At 47.9% G+C, this 18,155-nt stretch overlaps 1 protein-coding gene across 1 annotated transcript; it reads right to left on the bottom strand.

Annotated features, from left to right (window-relative positions):
• Positions 1 to 260: 260 nt before the first annotated feature.
• LOC144807233 (uncharacterized) lies at positions 261 to 2,983 on the bottom strand. The gene has a single exon (XM_078673087.1). The coding sequence runs from the start codon at positions 1,826 to 1,828 to the stop codon at positions 455 to 457; it is 1,374 nt and encodes a 457-aa protein (XP_078529213.1). The 5' UTR covers positions 1,829 to 2,983; the 3' UTR covers positions 261 to 454.
• Between the last annotated feature and the right edge of the window lie 15,172 nt (positions 2,984 to 18,155).

The raw sequence follows: 18,155 nt of genomic DNA, 5'->3' as shown, positions 1-18,155 counted from the left end.
CCGGTTATCGCGCCTCACCCCGTGTCCGGCGGGCCCAGCGCCACAGCCTCTGCACTCTTAAGGTGCCTCTAGTGGCCGCACGCTGCCTCCGTATCTTCCGGGCCTGCTCCCACTGCCAGTCCAGCCGCTCCGTGCTCTGGCGTCTCAACTCGCCAAAGCAGCTCGCACAGCTCTGTGGGCGGCACCGTAGCGTCTCCCAGATCTCCGGCCCCCACCTGGATAGCGCGGGGGAGAAACGCGCCAGGGGACAGCAACGGGTAAGCCGGGGCCGAAGGAGCTAGCCGGGAGCACGTCCGCTCACTCCGCCATCTTGGCCACGCCCCCTATTCTCAGACCCAATTTTTAATTAAAGATTTTACAAAATTCGTAGCACTGATACAGTTTTCCCCCAGTGTGTGTCATCTCAAATTGAGTGAGATCGGCTACGATGGAAGCTTTCGGGGCATTCTGGCACTCATACATTTTTCACTGTATGTTTTCTCCTGTGTATAATTAGATTATATTTCTGACTGAATCTTTTCTGGCATTCGGAGCACTGATGAGGTTTTTCCCTAGTGTGGGTTCTCTCATGTTGAGTGAGATGGTTTTTCCCAGTAAAAGTTTTCTGGCATTCAAGGCACTGATAAGGCTTTTCTCCAGTATGTGTTCTTTCATGCTGATTAAGACCGGATTTCTGAATGAACCTTTTCTGGCATTCAGGGCACTGATAAGGCTTTTCCCCAGTATGTGTTCTTTCATGCTGAGTGAGAGTGATTTTCTGACTGAATCTTTTCTGGCATTCAGAGCACTGATAAGGCTTTTCCCCAGTATGTGTTCTTTCATGCTGAGTGAGAGTAATTTTCTGACTGAATCTTTTCTGGCATTCAGAGCACTGATAAGGCTTTTCCCCAGTATGTGTTCTTTCATGGTAAGTAAGACTGATTTTCCGAATGAACCTTTTCTGGCACACAGAGCACTTATAAGGTTTTTCCCCAGTGTGTGTTCTTTCATGCTCAGTAAGACCGGTTTTCTGAATGAAGCTTTTCTGGCATTCAAGGCACTGATAAGGCTTTTCCCCAGTATGTGTTCTTTCATGCTGAGTAAGACCGCTTTTATGACTGAAGCGTTTCTGGCATTCAGGGCACTGATAAGGCTTTTCCCCAGTATGTGTTCTTTCATGGTAAGTAAGACTCATTTTCCGACTGAACCTTTTCTGGCACACAGAGCACTTATAAGGTTTTTCCCCAGTATGATCTTTTTCATGGTCAGCAAGACTGACTTTCTGTCTGAAGCTTTTCTGGCATTTAGAACATCTGTAAGGTTTTTCCCCAGTGTGTGTTCTTTCATGGTGAGTGAGACTAGTTTTATGACTGAAGCCTTTCTGGCACTTGGAGCACTCATAAGGTTTTTTCCCAGTGTGTGTTCTCTCATGTTGATTGAGGATATATTTATGATAGAAGCTTTTTTGGCATTCATAGTACTGATAAGGTTTTTCCACAGTATGTGTTCTTTTGTGGTGAATAAGACAGATTTTCTGAAGGAAGCCTTTTTGACATTCAGAGCACTTATGAGGTTTTTCCCCAGTGAGTGTTCTTTCATGTTTAGTAAGACTGCTTCTCCGATGGAAGCTTTTCTTGCATTCAGAACAAGGATAAGGTTTTTCAAATGTGTATTCTCTCATGCTCAGTGAAATGGGTTTTTTGAGTAAAGGCTTTCTGGCATTCAAAGCACTGTTGAGGTTTTCCCCCAGTGTCTGTTCTCTCCTGGTTTGTGAAACTGCTTTTCTGGATGAAGGTTTTCTGGAATTTAATGCACTGATAATGCTTTTCCCAGCTGTGTGTTGTCTCATTTTGATTGAGATAGGATTGACAACTAAAGCTGTTCTTGAATTCAATACAGTTATAAAATTGTTTTCTGGAGTTAATATCTCCAAGCCTGGTGTTGTCTCACATACATGCCAAGGAGTGCTTATGATGTCACCTCTAGGGCTAGCCTACGTTATCCTATAAACTTTTACTGAGCTGGGCCACAGCACCTATGAGGATGTCTCCAACGTATGCACATGTAGGTTCTCATACAGAATTAAAATCATGTTGAAACTTTAAGATTTACACACGTTTACATATTTAGACTTTTATAAAGAACTGATGAGGCATCTGACGTGTTTAGTGTTAATACATCAGGAAGTTTTTTTCATTCAGGTCAAGGTAGGAAATAGGCTTGTGAATGATAATAGTTTTCACTATCACCAGAAGGTCCCTTTTACCTTCCCTTTTCCCAACGAGACAAACATCATACCAAGAAAGCCCTTCATTGTGAAGGTTCTACGTAGTTATGAAGAGGTCGATGAACCACAGAGAAAGACGTGGATGCGGGTATCTTCTACACTGAATGTTGTGCTCTGCCGTCTTGCTCTGCTGAGGTCTTTGAAAGATCTTTAACAATGACTTTTTATGCACTGCTTTCGTTCTATCATCTTAAATAGGATGGCCCCTTCAAATAAATCTTGTTTCATCATGTTGAGGGGGTTGGTATTTCTAACAAAAGTTCCCACTTTCTGTGCAGGGATAAAATGTTGTGTTGTTGCTTTTATCTTCTCTGCTGCATTCTATCAGTACCATCAGTTTGAAGCTATAATCAAAGTTATTCTCAGGTGCACTGTGTTCAGCTTTAATTACTTTGCATTATTGTATTCATCTCCAAATGTCTCTTTTGAGAGAAAATATTCTTACAAATAGTACGTGCACTGAGCTCTCATTTTACACGTGTTCCTTTCCCATTTCAGAGGCTGTTTAGTGCAAAGAGCTCAAACCTATTAATTATTTTGGGTATTTTCACTTAGGAGCTTTGTTAATGTTCAATGTAGAGTATTGAGTCAGGAAAACAATGTTTTAATTCAGTAGTTTTCAGTACTTGAGAATTTCCAATTGCTCATCACTCCTGGATTCGAGTCATTGTTTCCTAGTTCAAGCTCTGAGACTTCTTCACCTCTTCAGTCATCTGCAGAGTTAAAATCAGATTGTTAATGGACAAAAATTGGCACAGATGAATAACACTAATGAACTCATTTAACGCAAAAAGATAGAATTGTGAGAAGGGAGAATGACAACTATTTGATGTACTTTGTCTAAGAAGTAAAGGGCTTTGTGGTGCTATAGAGATCGGGAACTAGAAAAAACTGTCCACAAGCTTGATGAGAGCTAGCGTTTGAAGAGAAAAAAGTGCAGCCAGATTCAGAGATCCCTGGCCACTTTCTGTGTCAGGAAAAGTGAGTCCTTGCGTATGCCAGGGCTGCGTCTGGCCTTAGCTGTACTGCCTGCAGGTGAATGACAAGGTGTGTATGCAGAAGAGTGTCTGAACATGACAGCAGTGTGGGTGTGTAGGAAGCTGGCTCTGTATATACCATACCAAAGTGAGGTATAGTGTGCACAGAGTCCAGTGGAACCCCAAAGGTAGGCAGAGGTAAAGGGAGATAGCACTTTACTCTCTATTTGTGGTAGTGTGGGCAAGCAGTAAGGATTTATCAGAGGGTATTGTTAAGCATTTGTTGTACACTCTCAATCAGCAAATGATTGCACAAACTCAAAGACTGAAATCAGACCAATTTGCAAAATATTATTTAGTTATGTTTATTTCTTAGAACCAAGCAAGCCTGGCACATGTAAGTGATGTATACTTTGCAGTAACAATAGGGTTTGGTTTGCAGTTGTTTATATACTTTGGTTTGGTTACAGTAGAATTACTGGAAACGCAATACCATAAAATATTGTACACATACTTTATAATGACTTTTCAATATGATGTCATGTAGATGACTTTGCAGATTACTTTTCTTACACAGTGTAGTATACCTGGATACTGGACTGGGACATTTTCTGTAAATAGGTAAATGTGTTTTGGTTATTTGTACACAGTTATATAGGATTTTATAGATTTTCTAACTCAACACAGAGTCAATGTTATCCGATGGGAGGAAATAGAGTTAATGGTTAACAGGTAAGTACTTTATTGTGAGAGTTGGTTTTCTTGGGTTAGACTCAGGGGTCTTCCGGGGTCGAGGATGCACTCTCAAAGCACTCTCAGCGACACTAGGGCTACCGGGTACAGAGTGCTGTGGCCCAATGTTATCCAATGGGGGATAGGATACCTACCGTTGGTAGTTGCTCACGAGCAGGCCACAAGTTTGTGGGAGCAAAGCTCCTGGACCTCAGCTCAGGGCAATTGGCGGTTCAAGTTAGCACCGAAGGAACACTCTCAACGGCACTAGGGTGGTCGGGTGCACGGTGAGGGTTTGTCATCTGGTGCCCTGTTACTTTCAATGGGTTTCTCCGGTTTGCAAACACATTGCAGCTCAGGGACGAAGGTCTTCTGGGAGTGACCACGACTTGGAGAGGACCACCACCCGCACCAACCGCCTGCTCACCCGGACCAACATCAACGACGACGACACCATCAAGTTTATCAACACCGTCCACTCCGGATCCCCGGAAGATCCCTGCCCACACCACATCTTCAACAAAGCCAGCAGCACCATCGCACCCCATCTCCGGAAAACCATCAACATCTCCTTCGAGACAGTGACCTTCCCGGAGAGCTGGAAGCACGCAGAGATCAACGCCTTACTCAAGAAACCCAAGGCGGACCCCAAGGACTTCAAGAACTTCCAACCCATCTCCCTGCTCCCGTTTCTGGCAAAAGTCATCGAAAAGGCTGTCAACAAACAACTAACCAGCTTCCTCGAAGAGAACAGCTTCCTGGACCCATCCCAGTCGGGGTTCCACAGCAACCACAGCACCGAAACTGCCCTCATCGCCACCACCGATTACATCAGGACCCTGCTTGACAAGGGAGAAACTGCGACCCTCATCCTCCTGGACTTGTCAGCCGCCTTCAACACGGTCTCCCATCGCACACTACGAACACACCCCTACGACGCCGGAATCCAAGAAATGGCCCTGGACTGGACCTTCTCCTTCCTCTAAGGCAGAACACAGAGCGTCCGCCTCCCCCCTTCCGCTCCAAAGCCACCGGGATCATCTGCAGCGTACCCCAAGGCTCATCCCTCAGCCCAACTCTGTTCAACGTCTACATGGCACCGCTCGCCCACGTCGCACGACCTCAACATCATCTCCTACGCCGACTACACCCAGCTGATCCTCTCCCTTGCCAAGGACCCTCACACCGCCAAAACCAACCTTCACGAAGGGATGAAGGCTGTCGCCGACTGGATGAGGAACAGCCGACTGAAGCTGAACTCTGACAAGATGGAGGTCCTCATCCTCCGATCCACCCTCTCAGCCTGGGACGACTCCTGGTGGCCAACTGCACTAGGAACTCCCCCAACACCCACCGACCACGCATGCAACATAGGGGTCATCCTCGACTCTACCCTCTCCATGACGAAGCAGGTCAACGCTGTCTCCTCCTCCTGCTTCAACAACCTCCGCATGCTTAGAAGGATTATTAAGTGGATCCCCACCGAAACTAGAAGGACGGTCACTCAGGCCCTCGTCAGCAGTAGACTAGACTACGGAAATGCACTCCAACGTATCCAGAACGCCTCCACACGCCTGATGCTCGACATCCTTCACCGCAGCCACATGAAACCCCACCTGAGAGACCTGCACTAGATTCCTGTCAACAAGAGGATAACCTTCAAACTCCTCACCCACACACACAAGGCACTCCACAACACCGGACCAGCGTACCTCAACAGCCGACTCAGCCTCTACACCCACACCCCGCCAGCTCCGCTCCGCAGACCGCGCACTCGCCACCGTCCCCCGCATCCGAAGAGTGACCGCCGCCGGCAGATCATTCTCCCACCTTGCCAAGACATGGAACACCCTCCCCATACGCCTACGGCAGACCGAAGACCTTCTGACCTTCAGGAGACTTCTCAAGACCTGGCTCTTCGAACAGTAGCAGGTCCCCCACCCCCACAGCGCTTTGAGACCCTCACTGGTATGTAGTGCGCTTTACGAATGCTATGATTTATTGATTGATTAAGTTGGGATACTGGGGGTTGGTTAGACATCGTCGGTTGGGCCACCCAAGGCTGCGGGGTGTCGGGTGCAGGGGTGTATTTTAGGGTCGAATCTTCTTACCAGCTCCTGGTCATGGTTAGGGGGGCCCTTCCAGATTGAGGCTGCAGGTGTCGGCTGGAGGCTTGAAGCAGGTCAGGGATCACTGGGTCTCAGGTCAGGATCGCCGGGGAGACCTTCATGTGGTGTTGGGCCACTCAAACTGGGGCCGTGGGCATCGGGTGCAGAGTTGCCAGAGCTGGAGTCTGTTGGTGAACAACTCTGGTGTTCAAGGGAGACAAAGTCTTTTTCTGGGATGGCAGGGCAGGTCCTCAGGGTTCTTGAGGTTCCTGGATGCAGGACACACCGGGGTTTTGCTTCTGCAGGTTCGAGGTGGGGATAGGCCGGTAGGGCTAGGGCCAAGTCAGTAGGCGTCCTCTTCTTAGCTTCAGCACGGCTGTTCGGTCCTTCTCCTTCTTTTCTTGTTGGTCATTGCTTGTCTGAGGAGGCAAGGTTCAGGATACCACTAAATACTAAATTTAGGGGTGTTACAGGTAAGTAAAAGGTTGGGACCAATAGGTCTCTTCCTTGGGGGGGTACATCCCTTATTATACCACCATCCAGTGGGAAGGGGGGCATATGCCACACTGTGGTTGGCCACTGTCCCCCCATCTGCAAGATGGTGGGGACTGTGAGTTGTGCTTTACCTTGCCTCCCCCACCTGAGGGGTGGGGTTGGCAAAGGTGGGCACACCTCCCTTCCTCACTTGATTTTCCTGTCGGTTCTCCCACCCAAAGTGGGGCTCAGACCGGTGGCGACCAGTTGCTGAGAGCAGCAAAAGGCCTGGGGGAGCTCACAGAGGCGACAAGCCTTTGAAGCTTCTCCTTTGTGGACCCTGCCCATCCTGGGGAGGAGGCTTGGCACCTCGTCCCAGGATGTGCATTGTTTCAGCCCCCGAAAGCAGCAGGCTCTGGACCCAGGGGTCCAGAAACATGTCTGGTGGTGGCAGCTGGGGAGCAGCCACTCAGCCTGGACACTAGTGTTAAGTCATTTTTCAAATGCCCGCTGTGTGCATTTTTCAATAATTCCCACACTGGCATCAGTGTGGGTTTAATATGCTAAGAAGTTTGATGCCAAACTTCTCAGTTTTCAGTGTAGCCATTATGGTGCTGGGGAGTTCATAATGACAAACACCCAGCACCATATACTCTTAATGGCATTACTGCACTTACAATGTCTGAGAATTGGCTTAGACACAGTAGGGGTACAGGGCTCATGCACCTGTGCCCTCACCACTGGTATAGTGCACCCAGCTAGAGGGGTGGCTGATCATTTCCGGGGCAGTGGGTTGTAGGCATGGCACACAGGGATGTGTGCCATGTCGACTCTTCACTTTGTTCTGCACCAAAACATGCAGCCTGCTTAGGCAGTGTGTGTGTGTGTAAAGGTACAGGTCCTGTAAGGGTGGCAGAGTAAGTGCTGCAGCCCTTAGAGGCCTTCCCTGGCCACAGTGCCCTGGGTACCTGTGGTACCATTTACCAGGAGCTGATCTTGGCCAGAGAGTGCAGATTGGATTTGGTCTTCAATGCAGTTTTAGGGAAAGACATAGACCCTGGGAATCTGATTGGCAGGAGCCCAGGGCACACTCAGTCAAAGTGGATGTATGACGTTACAACGCAATTTTTACAACGCACTACCATTACAACGAAATTTTTACAACACAAAAACTATTACAACGCATGTATTTACAACGCATGTTTTTACAACGCAAATACCTTTACAACGCATACCATTACAACGTAAGTATTGGTAAGTATATAATAATTTTTTTAATGTACATTAATTGAAATTAATATAATTTAATTTAATTTTATTTTATTTAATTGAATTAATTTAATTTAAATGTAATTTTACTTTATTTTTATCCTGTACCCCTGTACCCCAAAAACCCAAAACTGACCCTAAACCCTAAAAATACCCCTTTACCCAAAAACCTAAAATTGACCCTGAACCCTAAAAATACCCCTTTACCCAAAAATTTAAAACTGACCCTGAACTCTAAAAATACCCCTTTACCCAAAAACCCAAAACTGACCCTGAACCCTAAAAATACCCCTTTACCCAAAAACCCAAAACTGACCCTGAACCCTAAAAATACCCCTTTACCCAAAAACCCAAAACTGACCCTGAACCCTAAAAATACCCCTTTACCCAAAAACCCCAAACTGACCCTGAACCCTAAAAATACCCCTTTTCCCAAAAACTCAAAACTGACCCTGAACCCTAAAAATACCCCTTTACCCAAAAACCCAAAACTGACCCTGAACCCTAAAAATACCCCTTTACCCAAAAACCCAAAACTGACCCTGAACCCTAAAAATACCCCTTTACCCAAAAACCCAAAACTGACCCTGAACCCTAAAAATACCCCTTTACCCAAAAACCCAAAACTGACCCTGAACCCTAAAAATACCCCTTTACCCAAAAACCCAAACCTATAACATTTTAAATATAATTATATACTTACCAATACTTACGTTGTAATGGTATGCGTTGTAAAGGTATCTACATTGTAAAAACATGCGTTGTAAAAACATGCGTTGTAAATACATGCGTTGTAATGGTTTTTGCGTTGTAAAAGTTTAGTTGTAATGGTAGTGCGTTGTAAAAGTTGCGTTGTAAAGGTTGTTTCCCAGTCAAAGTACATCAGCAATTCAGCAAAAAGTGGGGACAACCCTGCAGAAAGAGGGCACTTTCTCACAGAGTGCTCTAGACATGTTGACTTACTTGTGAGAGTGGCAGTGAGAGAGAGTGCAAGCACTTCTGTGGGGTTTCAGTCTTTTTTGAGCGGACAGGGAGCGGTGATGAAATATTTCCTCTTGGAATGTCCAAGCAAGGGATATGATGGCCAGGAGATAAGAGAACAATTGGGAGAATCAAGGATTGGAAGGTCAGGTGGCGCTAGGGGGCGCACAGCGGAATGGCTGCCTGAGCTGCAGCTCCGCCGGGCGATCACACGCGATGTGATTCATTGTCGCTGTAACCCCACCAACCCTCGTTTAACGACCCGCTATCTGTGTCGGAAGATGAGGGGCTTGAGCGGACCTGATAAATTGTGGTCTCCATCCCTGTGTTGAAGAGAACGCTGAGATATCTGCGGTGAGAGCCGGACTGCCTGACAAGATGGCCGGCGGCAGACAGCGGACCCTGTGCATATGTGGTGAAATCGGCAGAGGACTGCCTGGAGGACCCAGCGAGCACGGATCGGGGGTAAGCTCCTGCTGCCTGGTAAAGAGTGCATGATCTCCGCTCCTATCGCCCCTGTACAACGCGGGCTGTGTCCTTCAACACCCCGCCTGCATGCCTGACAAGATGGCGGCGACTATTGCCGTAATGGCGGAAACTGCAAACTCGCGCCGATGACCGCGAACTAGACTGTGTGGCACTGCCTGGTCGGAGATTTAGCAGGAGCGGCGGCTGGGAATAAATTTGCTGAACGATTGAGACTGGGAGCGGCCTGCCACCTGCGACCTGAGGCCAACCTACTGGCTACCCGGGGGAGTGAATTCCGGAGCTGCCAGGGGGCATCAGGAGCAAGAACATACACGGCTGTGGCAGATTGTGGCGGTGCGGCCCCCCTGCGGACGCGGGCGTGTCCATCCGCCTCACTTCCTGAGGCTCCTGAAGTGGACTGACCACGTCCCACACGTATTCCGCACGCGCTGGAGGGTGACCACTGGCGGTGACCGTGTCGTGTGGGAAGTGAAAGTCAGGTGCAACTGCTGGGCCCCACCGCCAAGACAACACGGCGACGACGGTCCGGATAACGAGGGCGTTTGGACCCACATTGCGGAAAGTACATTCACCGACCGCCACAATGGGGAAGCCGGATAAGCAGGAACCAAAACTTACCTTTGACAACAGGAAGGCGACGAAACCTGCGGAGGATATGGCGGAGGCCGGCGGCTCTTCAGACTCACCGTCTACTAATAACATAGAAAAGATTCTGATGGCAATTCAATCGAACCTGCAAGATATAAATGGTAAGCTTGACAATCTTACGTGCAGGATGGATGGCATGGCTGCTCGGCAAGAAAAACATGGAGAGCGATTGGATGAAGCGGAAACGAGAATATCGGCGGTTGAAGATGAAGCGCGAACGTCTACCACTAAATGCGCGGGAATGGAACGAATATTGGAGGTGATAAAAGCGAAGGAGGAAGATTTGGAAGCGCGCTCGAGGCGTAATAACGTGCGCATCACGGGCCTGCCAGAAACGACCAACACGGGGCGGATGGAGCATTACATCGAGGGCCTATGTAAGGATATCTTTGGTGCGGAGGCGCTGTCGCAGATCTTTATTGTCGAAAGAGCCCATCGGACATTGGGCCCCAAACCACCAACTGGTGCTACGCCTAGGCCGGTGGTGGCGCGGATCTTCAATTATCGAGACAGGGACACGATCCTCAGGCTGGCAAGGGAAAAGGGCAAGATCACCCATCAAGGCAACAGTCTGGAGTTTTACCCTGATCACACAGTCGCAGTACAACAGGCACGTAAGGAATACACAGCAGTGAAGGCTAAGCTAAGAGAGTTGAACATTGGCTATTCCATGCTATATCCTGCCCGACTCCGAGTGCTGTGGAAGGAGAAGGCGACAATACTGGCGACGCCCAAAGTGGCCTTTGAATTTGTTAAGAAGATACAGCGGGAGGCGAGGTCAGAGTCCCAGAACGATCGGAACGAAGACTTGGAATAATACTAATGGTGGTGATTCACGTTGTACGGCGGTGAGTGTTGCTGTGCAGTTGACTACAAGGGGCTGTTACATGACCATCTCCGGCTATACTGAACGGCACTGGCTGATACAAGACTCCTAGAGGTGAGAGGTTGGCGCTTTGATTCGACATTGGGCATAGAAGGGATGGGGAAGTGTGGGGATGACGAGGGCCGTAATGCACTCCTGGACTGAACTGTAACAGATATCCATGTATGGCCCTTGCTGCTGTGCACTCCCCGCCGGATCACTACTCACGCAGCCACGTTAGACTGTCACTATGGCTGCTTCTAGGTGAGGTGGATCAGGACCTTGTCACGTGGGTGTGCTCTTAGACCCGCTGAACTGAAGCGCGGTGGTGAAGAAGGAGACGGACATTTGAACACTGAGGTACATATCAGGTAGTGCTGTGGAGACTGGCAAAGAAGGGATCATCCATACCCGCCGCTGCTATCCAAATAGCGTGTGTCAGAGGGTGGCCGGGTACGAGACAGACTGATGACGGGTTGATCTGCGACTAGTTTCAACCACATACATCTGATTAATGTGAGGGGAGGTTGCATTTCCTATATGACTGCACTACTGCTTGAACTCATGTGAGGAGTGGTATTGGGGAAGTGGGGTCTGTGGATTAATGGACACATATATCACGAACATGTTTAAGTTTTACTAGTATCGCCTGCACCCGTCCGTCGGGTGAAGGGATGTGCTCCTGGCGGTCCTCCATGAGGGTAGTACCCACTACAAGTTCTTAGTGTGAGCACTGAGTTGAAGGTTATGTGGTTGAGGGATTTGTGCTCTGAAGGGGTATGGCTTCGGCAGGTTGGGGATGCTGGAGTGGGTGGGACTTGGGGAGGGGGGATGTTTGACTGTTTACAAAGACCGAAGACTTTACAAATGTACACATTATTGGATTCTACACGGCGAGTGATTGTCATTGTGACGTATGATCACAGTGCTGGGTGGGGACGGGTTCCGGGCATGACCCTTGTGTATGATGGTATAAGTGGTATTGCATTACTTATGAACACCAGGTTCTGGAAGTGAACGCAGAGGTGGCCTGAACGTTCTTACTTGGAACATACGCGGATTCTCACGCCCTCAGAAAATTAGACAGGTATTCGCTAGTCTTACCAGATGGAACATTGATATAGCATTCCTGCAGGAATCACACCTCGCACCGCACACTCACGCCACATTGGGGTTGAGATGGGCGGGGAGGTCCTACAGGGCATCATACTCATCTTACTCCCGGGGGGTGCTCATATTGATTAAGAAAGGGATCGAATTTGAGGAAAAGCATGTAACGCAGGACCCGGCTGGCAGGTATGTGCTGGTGTCAGGTACACTGAGAGGACAACATATAACACTCCTTAATGTATATGGCCCGAATACTGATGCGCCGGAATTTTATCGAGAAGTTTGGGGACACATGCAGAAACACACTACCACACACATGTTATGCGGGGGGGACTGGAACGTGACATTACGGGACGGGCTGGATCGCTCCTCACAATCAGTGGAACAACACAAACAATCTAGACTCATGGTGGGTCACATGATGGAGGATCTGGCCTTAGCAGATCTCTGGCGATTACAACACAATGACGCACCTGGCGCTACACACATCACTGCATCTCACAATAGCTGGTCCAGGCTGGACTACTGGCTGGGTTCCAAAGACATGGCACTATGGGTTCGCACGTTGCAAGTACTGCCGCGTACATTGTCGGACCACAACCCGGTTCTGTTGCAGTTGGGCCTTCCACATTATGAACCCCCCCCTTTTCAATGGCGTTTTAATTCCCAAGCCCTCACAGACCCATTATATGTTGACACCTTGACAAAAGCGATCAAAGACTACTTCGCTGTTAACTCTCAGACTACTGAGGACCCATGTCTCCTCTGGGAAGCCTTTAAGGCCACGATTAGAGGTGTCTGCATTAGCACTACTATTGGAGTACTCAAGGACATTAGGGGTCAGATTCGCCGCTGCGAAAGTCAAATGAGGGACTTGGAACTACAATACGAAACAACGCAGGACATCTTATTGTTACCCAAGTTGCGCGACTTAAACACCGAACATACTGATTTTTTAACGTCAGAAATTAAGTACTTAGATCGCAAGCAAACGGCTAGAGCCTTTGGAGAAGGGGGTAGACCAGGAAGTGTACTGGCACGGAAAATATGTGAGGGTCGGGGACAGACAGCGATACTACGAGTTAAATCTAGGGAGGGGGTAATACAAACACAGTCCACTGACATATTGAAATGTTTTGTGGACTCCTATAGCACTCTATATCAATCTCAATCAACAGCGGCCGAGGAAGAAACATATGATTACTTGCATGATGTGGCAATTGGCTGGCTTTCGGACGCCCATAGGGAATATTTAGCGCGGCCAATTACTGTGGAAGAGGTCACCGAGGTGATCGCTTCACTCCCAAACGGAAAAGCACCGGGCCCTGATGGGTACACGTCCGAATTTTATAAGAAGTTTGTAGATGTCATCGCCCCCTATCTGGTGGACATGTATGGTACATCATTTGAGAAATCACTGCTCCCCCCCACACTACGGGAAGCCATGGTCATTGCACTCCTAAAACCATCCAAGGATCCGGAGCACTGCGATTCCTACAGACCCCTGTCCCTGATCAACGTAGACTCGAAGATAATAGCTAAACTGTTGGCTGTCAGGCTGTCCCCTTTGATGACTCGGCTGGTTCTTCCGGACCAAGCGGGGTTTGTACCCACTAGGTCAACCTCGCATAATACCAGATCCCTATTTGCATTGGCACACTACCTGCAGCCTTCGGTTAGGGCGGTGGCTGTGATGCTTGACGCTGCGAAAGCGTTCGATTCTATTGAATGGCGTTATATGCTAGCTGTCCTAAATAGGATGGGTTTCCCAAAAAGATTTGTCCAGTGGATCTCCTTGCTATATACTCAACCATGTGCAAGGGTCCGGGTCAATGGCTATGTCTCGGCTCCGTTTGACATTGGGCGAGGAACAAGGCAGGGCTGCCCCCTGTCACCCCTGCTCTTTGCGCTGGCGTTAGAGCCACTAGCGTGCATAGTGCGACAAAATTACAAGGAATCGGCGTTACAATTTGTGGCTAGGCCGCTACACATATCGCTCTATGCAGACGATATGCTACTGTACGTGCGCGATCCAGAAGTGCATCTAAACCCGCTACTCAGAGAGTACATCCGATTTGGAGGACACTCGGGATTAGCGATTAATTGGTCCAAATCCTCAATCATACCTCTCACGGACACCACAGTTCCCTTTGAGGTTGATTTCCCGCTAGAGTGGCAGCGGGATCCGATTCGCTATCTGGGGGTCATGTTTCACTGAGATCCGGACGAAGTCATGCGAGCTAACTATGGGGTGGTACTTTCCAAACTGGACGAGAAGGTCCGTCGGTGGATCCACTTACCTCTATCGCTTGCTGATCGAATAGCGATCGTCAAAATGAACGTTTTACCCAAGTTACTATATCTTTTTAATAACATACCCATCACGCCAACACGAGAGGTCTTCCACCATATAAAGTCACTGGTACTAACCCTGATATGGGCGGGTAAACAAGCTCGTATTGATTTACAGACACTGACGCTCCCGATTGCCAAGGGCGGATTCGGGGTGACTGATTTCCTACTATATTACCTATGTGCCCAGGCACAGTATGCAGCATACTGGTACCACAAAGTCCCCTATCTTACTCACGCGGCTATTGAGGAGGGAGATGCCCACCCTATCCGCGATATTGTCGCACACCAGACCACCACTGCATGCGAAGGATATCAACACTGTCGACACCACGGTTAAAGCGTGGAATAAGCTAGGGCAGTTGGCACGCAAAACCCCGTTATATGCACCGGACATGCCATTGCAGTATCATCAGGCGCTGTCAGTCACTGGCGAAAAAGTGGGGATGTCTTTGCTGACTAGAGCTGGCATTGACAAGATGGGTGACGTATTTCAGGAAGGCACATTTCAGGACATAGACCGATTGAGTTATATCCAAAACCAGACTCCTATGTTTAGATTCACATATTATAGATTAACGAGGGCATTGAGGGAGCACTACCCAGACTTCCCTGCGGAACCGGAAAGCCTGGCACCCCTGCAGATGCTGATCACTACAAGAGACTTGTCACACTTGGTGTCCAGACTGTACACAGCTGCACAATCAGAAATAGCAGGCCACACACTTAAGGCTAAGGGGCGGTGGGATGCGCTACTAGATACTCCACTAACAGATGAGGAATGGCACAGCTCCTGCGCACTGACACAGATACTGACACCAAATGGGAATCTGAGAATTATTCATTTCAAGTTCATTCATCAGGCCTACTACACGCCGACGAAACTGCGTAAATTTGGACTGCAAGAGGAAGACAAATGCAAGCGTTGTGGCAGGGAGGGTGCGGATTTTGTGCATCTGGCCTGGTCTTGCGAGAGAGTAGCGGAATACTGGGAAGAGATTACTGCCAAACTCACGACCATGTTAGAGAATGAGGTAAAGTGCACGCCACAGGTCTGTTTGCTAGGTATTATACCCCAATTCAGAGCGCTAAAGCGCAAATTCTGTGCAATCGCCCTGTTATTAGCGAAAAGACAGGTGGCGCAATGTTGGCACAGCCGTAGGGTACCGACTACAAAGGTGGGGCTGCATGACATGTCCATCTGCCGAGATAAGCTGCAAACGTATGAGGAGGAATTACCAGTGCACTCGAGACCAAAGGATATATGGTGTTTCTTATCAGACTACCTAACCTCACTGCAGGGAGATGAGGAGGATTAGATTGTCCTACAGGTTACGCTGATGTGTGTGATGCTGAGGAGAGAGTCGGGGGGGTCTGGGGGTTGCGCTGAGGGAATGCTGGACTACTGTTCCACTTACTGTATCGGTCGTGTATGAGGTAAATCAAGGTCTTAAGTTGGGGTATGTTTACCGTTACTTTGTTCTGTAATGACAAAATGTAAGACTCATACTGACTGTTTGCCAAGAGTCCTACGGAGGGCATACAAGGCGGCTCGGCCTGGAATTTCCTTACTGCATTACATGGCTGACTTATTGCTTATTGGATAAACATCATCAATAGCGGGCCGGCCTCAGGGTTGTAGGCTCAGGCTGTGTAATTTGCTATCTGTGAATAAAGGTCTTACAAAAAAAAAAAAAAAAGGATTGGAAGGTCTAGCACAAGCTAGGTCCAAGGAAATGGTGGATGAACTCTCTGGGGTCCCTTGGTGGATACATTGTCTGGGGCCCCCTGCTCCCCAAATTATCACCAGAAAGGGTGATGCAGGAGACAGAGAAGAGTCAGTGGGAGACCGATCTTCAAGACCAAGGCACTCTCAGTGATGTATATGCAAATATAACATGCGCTGGTATACATTCAATGATTCAATGATAAATGTTTGTTACATAGGTACGTTGTAGGTTGGGGTAACGTGTCGATGTTTTGGCTTGAAAGAGTATATAGGTGAATTGGTATGTGAATATGTACATGTAGTATATCAATTTTGAATTCTTTTTAATATTTCAGACCTGATGAAGTCCGAATGGACAAAACGTGTTGGCTGGGCTGATCAAATTTATGTCTACAAAGAATATAAATAAATTAAGAAATTGCAACAAGACAACGCAACTCCTTGTTTTATAATCCCCTTTGAAGCGGAGTCATACCAAAAGGACGTAGCTCAAGGGATTTGGTTTGTCAAAATTCTGAAAATAGGAGAGATTTATTACTATGTGTATTTAGGTACTTGAATGAATGTCTAATCCTTAACGTTTAAGAATGATACAGTACCAAGATAAAAAGTGCTCTTGGTCAAGTTGCAAAATTAAACACATGACAAACCTGTTAGATATTTGTTGCAAAAAGATATAAGAAACAAGTTCAACAAAAGTAAGTTTAAAATAAAAGCTGCAGTAGATGAGAATGTGTAGAAACATGTAGAAAGATTCTAACTTTTCCTTAATTATCTAAGGACTAAAACAAATAATCATGCTCTTTCTGCTACCCATTTAAAGCTAGAAAAATAGAGCAGAAGAAAGAAAAGCAACATTTCAGCTATAGGCAGCTGCTCTGTGACCTGCCTTTCGCCTCGGCAGCTGACTCTGGCAGCAGGCACTGTGACGTCAGAACTCGACTGCAATAACGTATTACAGTGCAGTTCTGACGTCTTTTCTTTATAACAGGTGACTTGGTGTGTCACAACCAGTCAATTATAAAGAAATTAGAGCCAGGCGTGTATACAGGGATTGCAAAATTCCATGCATTATAAATATATGAATGCTATGAGGCCAAGGCAACGGGGAAAAGTAATTATAGACTCTGTTTCAACTGGATGAATTTGAAAATTACATTGCAGGGGAGACCATATACGTGGTGTAACTCCTTTTAAGGTTATGAGATTGTAGAAGAGTAGGATCTGCTTCCTATGGTTACCCCCACTTTTTGCTGATAGTTCACTGTTTTTCAACTTTAGTCTGGCTGGGGCCCTGCTATCCAGGACCCCAGCCTAGCTGCTTCCTCTCTAAATTGATTGCAAGTACTTTAGGTACACTCCAGTTTGGTCACTGGGGTACCCTTGTGAGTCTCTTGTATATGAGGGTACTAAGGGCATAGGTACCCCAGAAGCCTACCAGGGGCTGCAGCATGTATTATGCCACCCCTGGGAAGCCTTCCAAAATGACACCACAGGACTGCTACTGCAGCCTGGGTATGGTAGTGCATGCACCCCTTACTTAGATATAGGCTACCTATATCTACCTTACATCACTGCACATAGAAACCTATCAGTCACCCCTATGGCAGGCCTTATCAATCCTGAAGGCAGGGTGCTTGGTTTCGTGTGAGAGGGTGCCCATGCATGACCAGGGCCCCTCGGCAGTGCTCGGAGCCTATTCTCTAAGGCTGTTCTGTGATGCAGCCAGACCATATACTCTTAAGTGCCTAATAACCTTGCGGAATGTTACGTTTGGAATGGCTGCACAGGAACATGTCGTGTTTGGTGTCAAACACTTTGGAATCCTATTCCCCTGCCAGTCCTGGCAGGGGGGTAGAATTCCACCCTTTTAGAGGGAGAGACATGTACCAGTTTAACAGAGCCCTGGCATCACAAAATGGATGCTGCAGCCACAGACACGAGTCTGGCCTCCTGCTGCTGACCGAAACTTCGGCAGGGGAGGCCTGGACAATAGGTTTCCTGTCACAGGGAGGCGTAACCACCTCCCAGACAGGCCTTAGTGTATTGGGGCTGGGTGGGAGCACGCCAAGAGTGCTTTGAAGTCTGCACTGGGGGCACATTTGGTGTCCCTGTGTATAGCCCATTTCAAACCGGTTGCTTTGGCGCAAAACTG

The sequence above is a fragment of the Lissotriton helveticus genome, unplaced genomic scaffold (assembly GCF_964261635.1).
Source record: "Lissotriton helveticus unplaced genomic scaffold, aLisHel1.1 SCAFFOLD_698, whole genome shotgun sequence".
In the NCBI taxonomy this organism is placed as follows: Eukaryota; Metazoa; Chordata; class Amphibia; order Caudata; family Salamandridae; genus Lissotriton; species Lissotriton helveticus.
The sequence above is the reverse complement of the archived record's forward strand: the minus strand, read 5'-3'. Positions and strand labels throughout refer to the sequence as shown.

Excerpts from the sequence above, each read along its gene's own strand:
- LOC144807233 (XM_078673087.1), bottom strand. The coding sequence starts at position 1,828 with ATGAGACAACACACAGCTGGGAAAAGCATTATCAGTGCATTAAATTCC.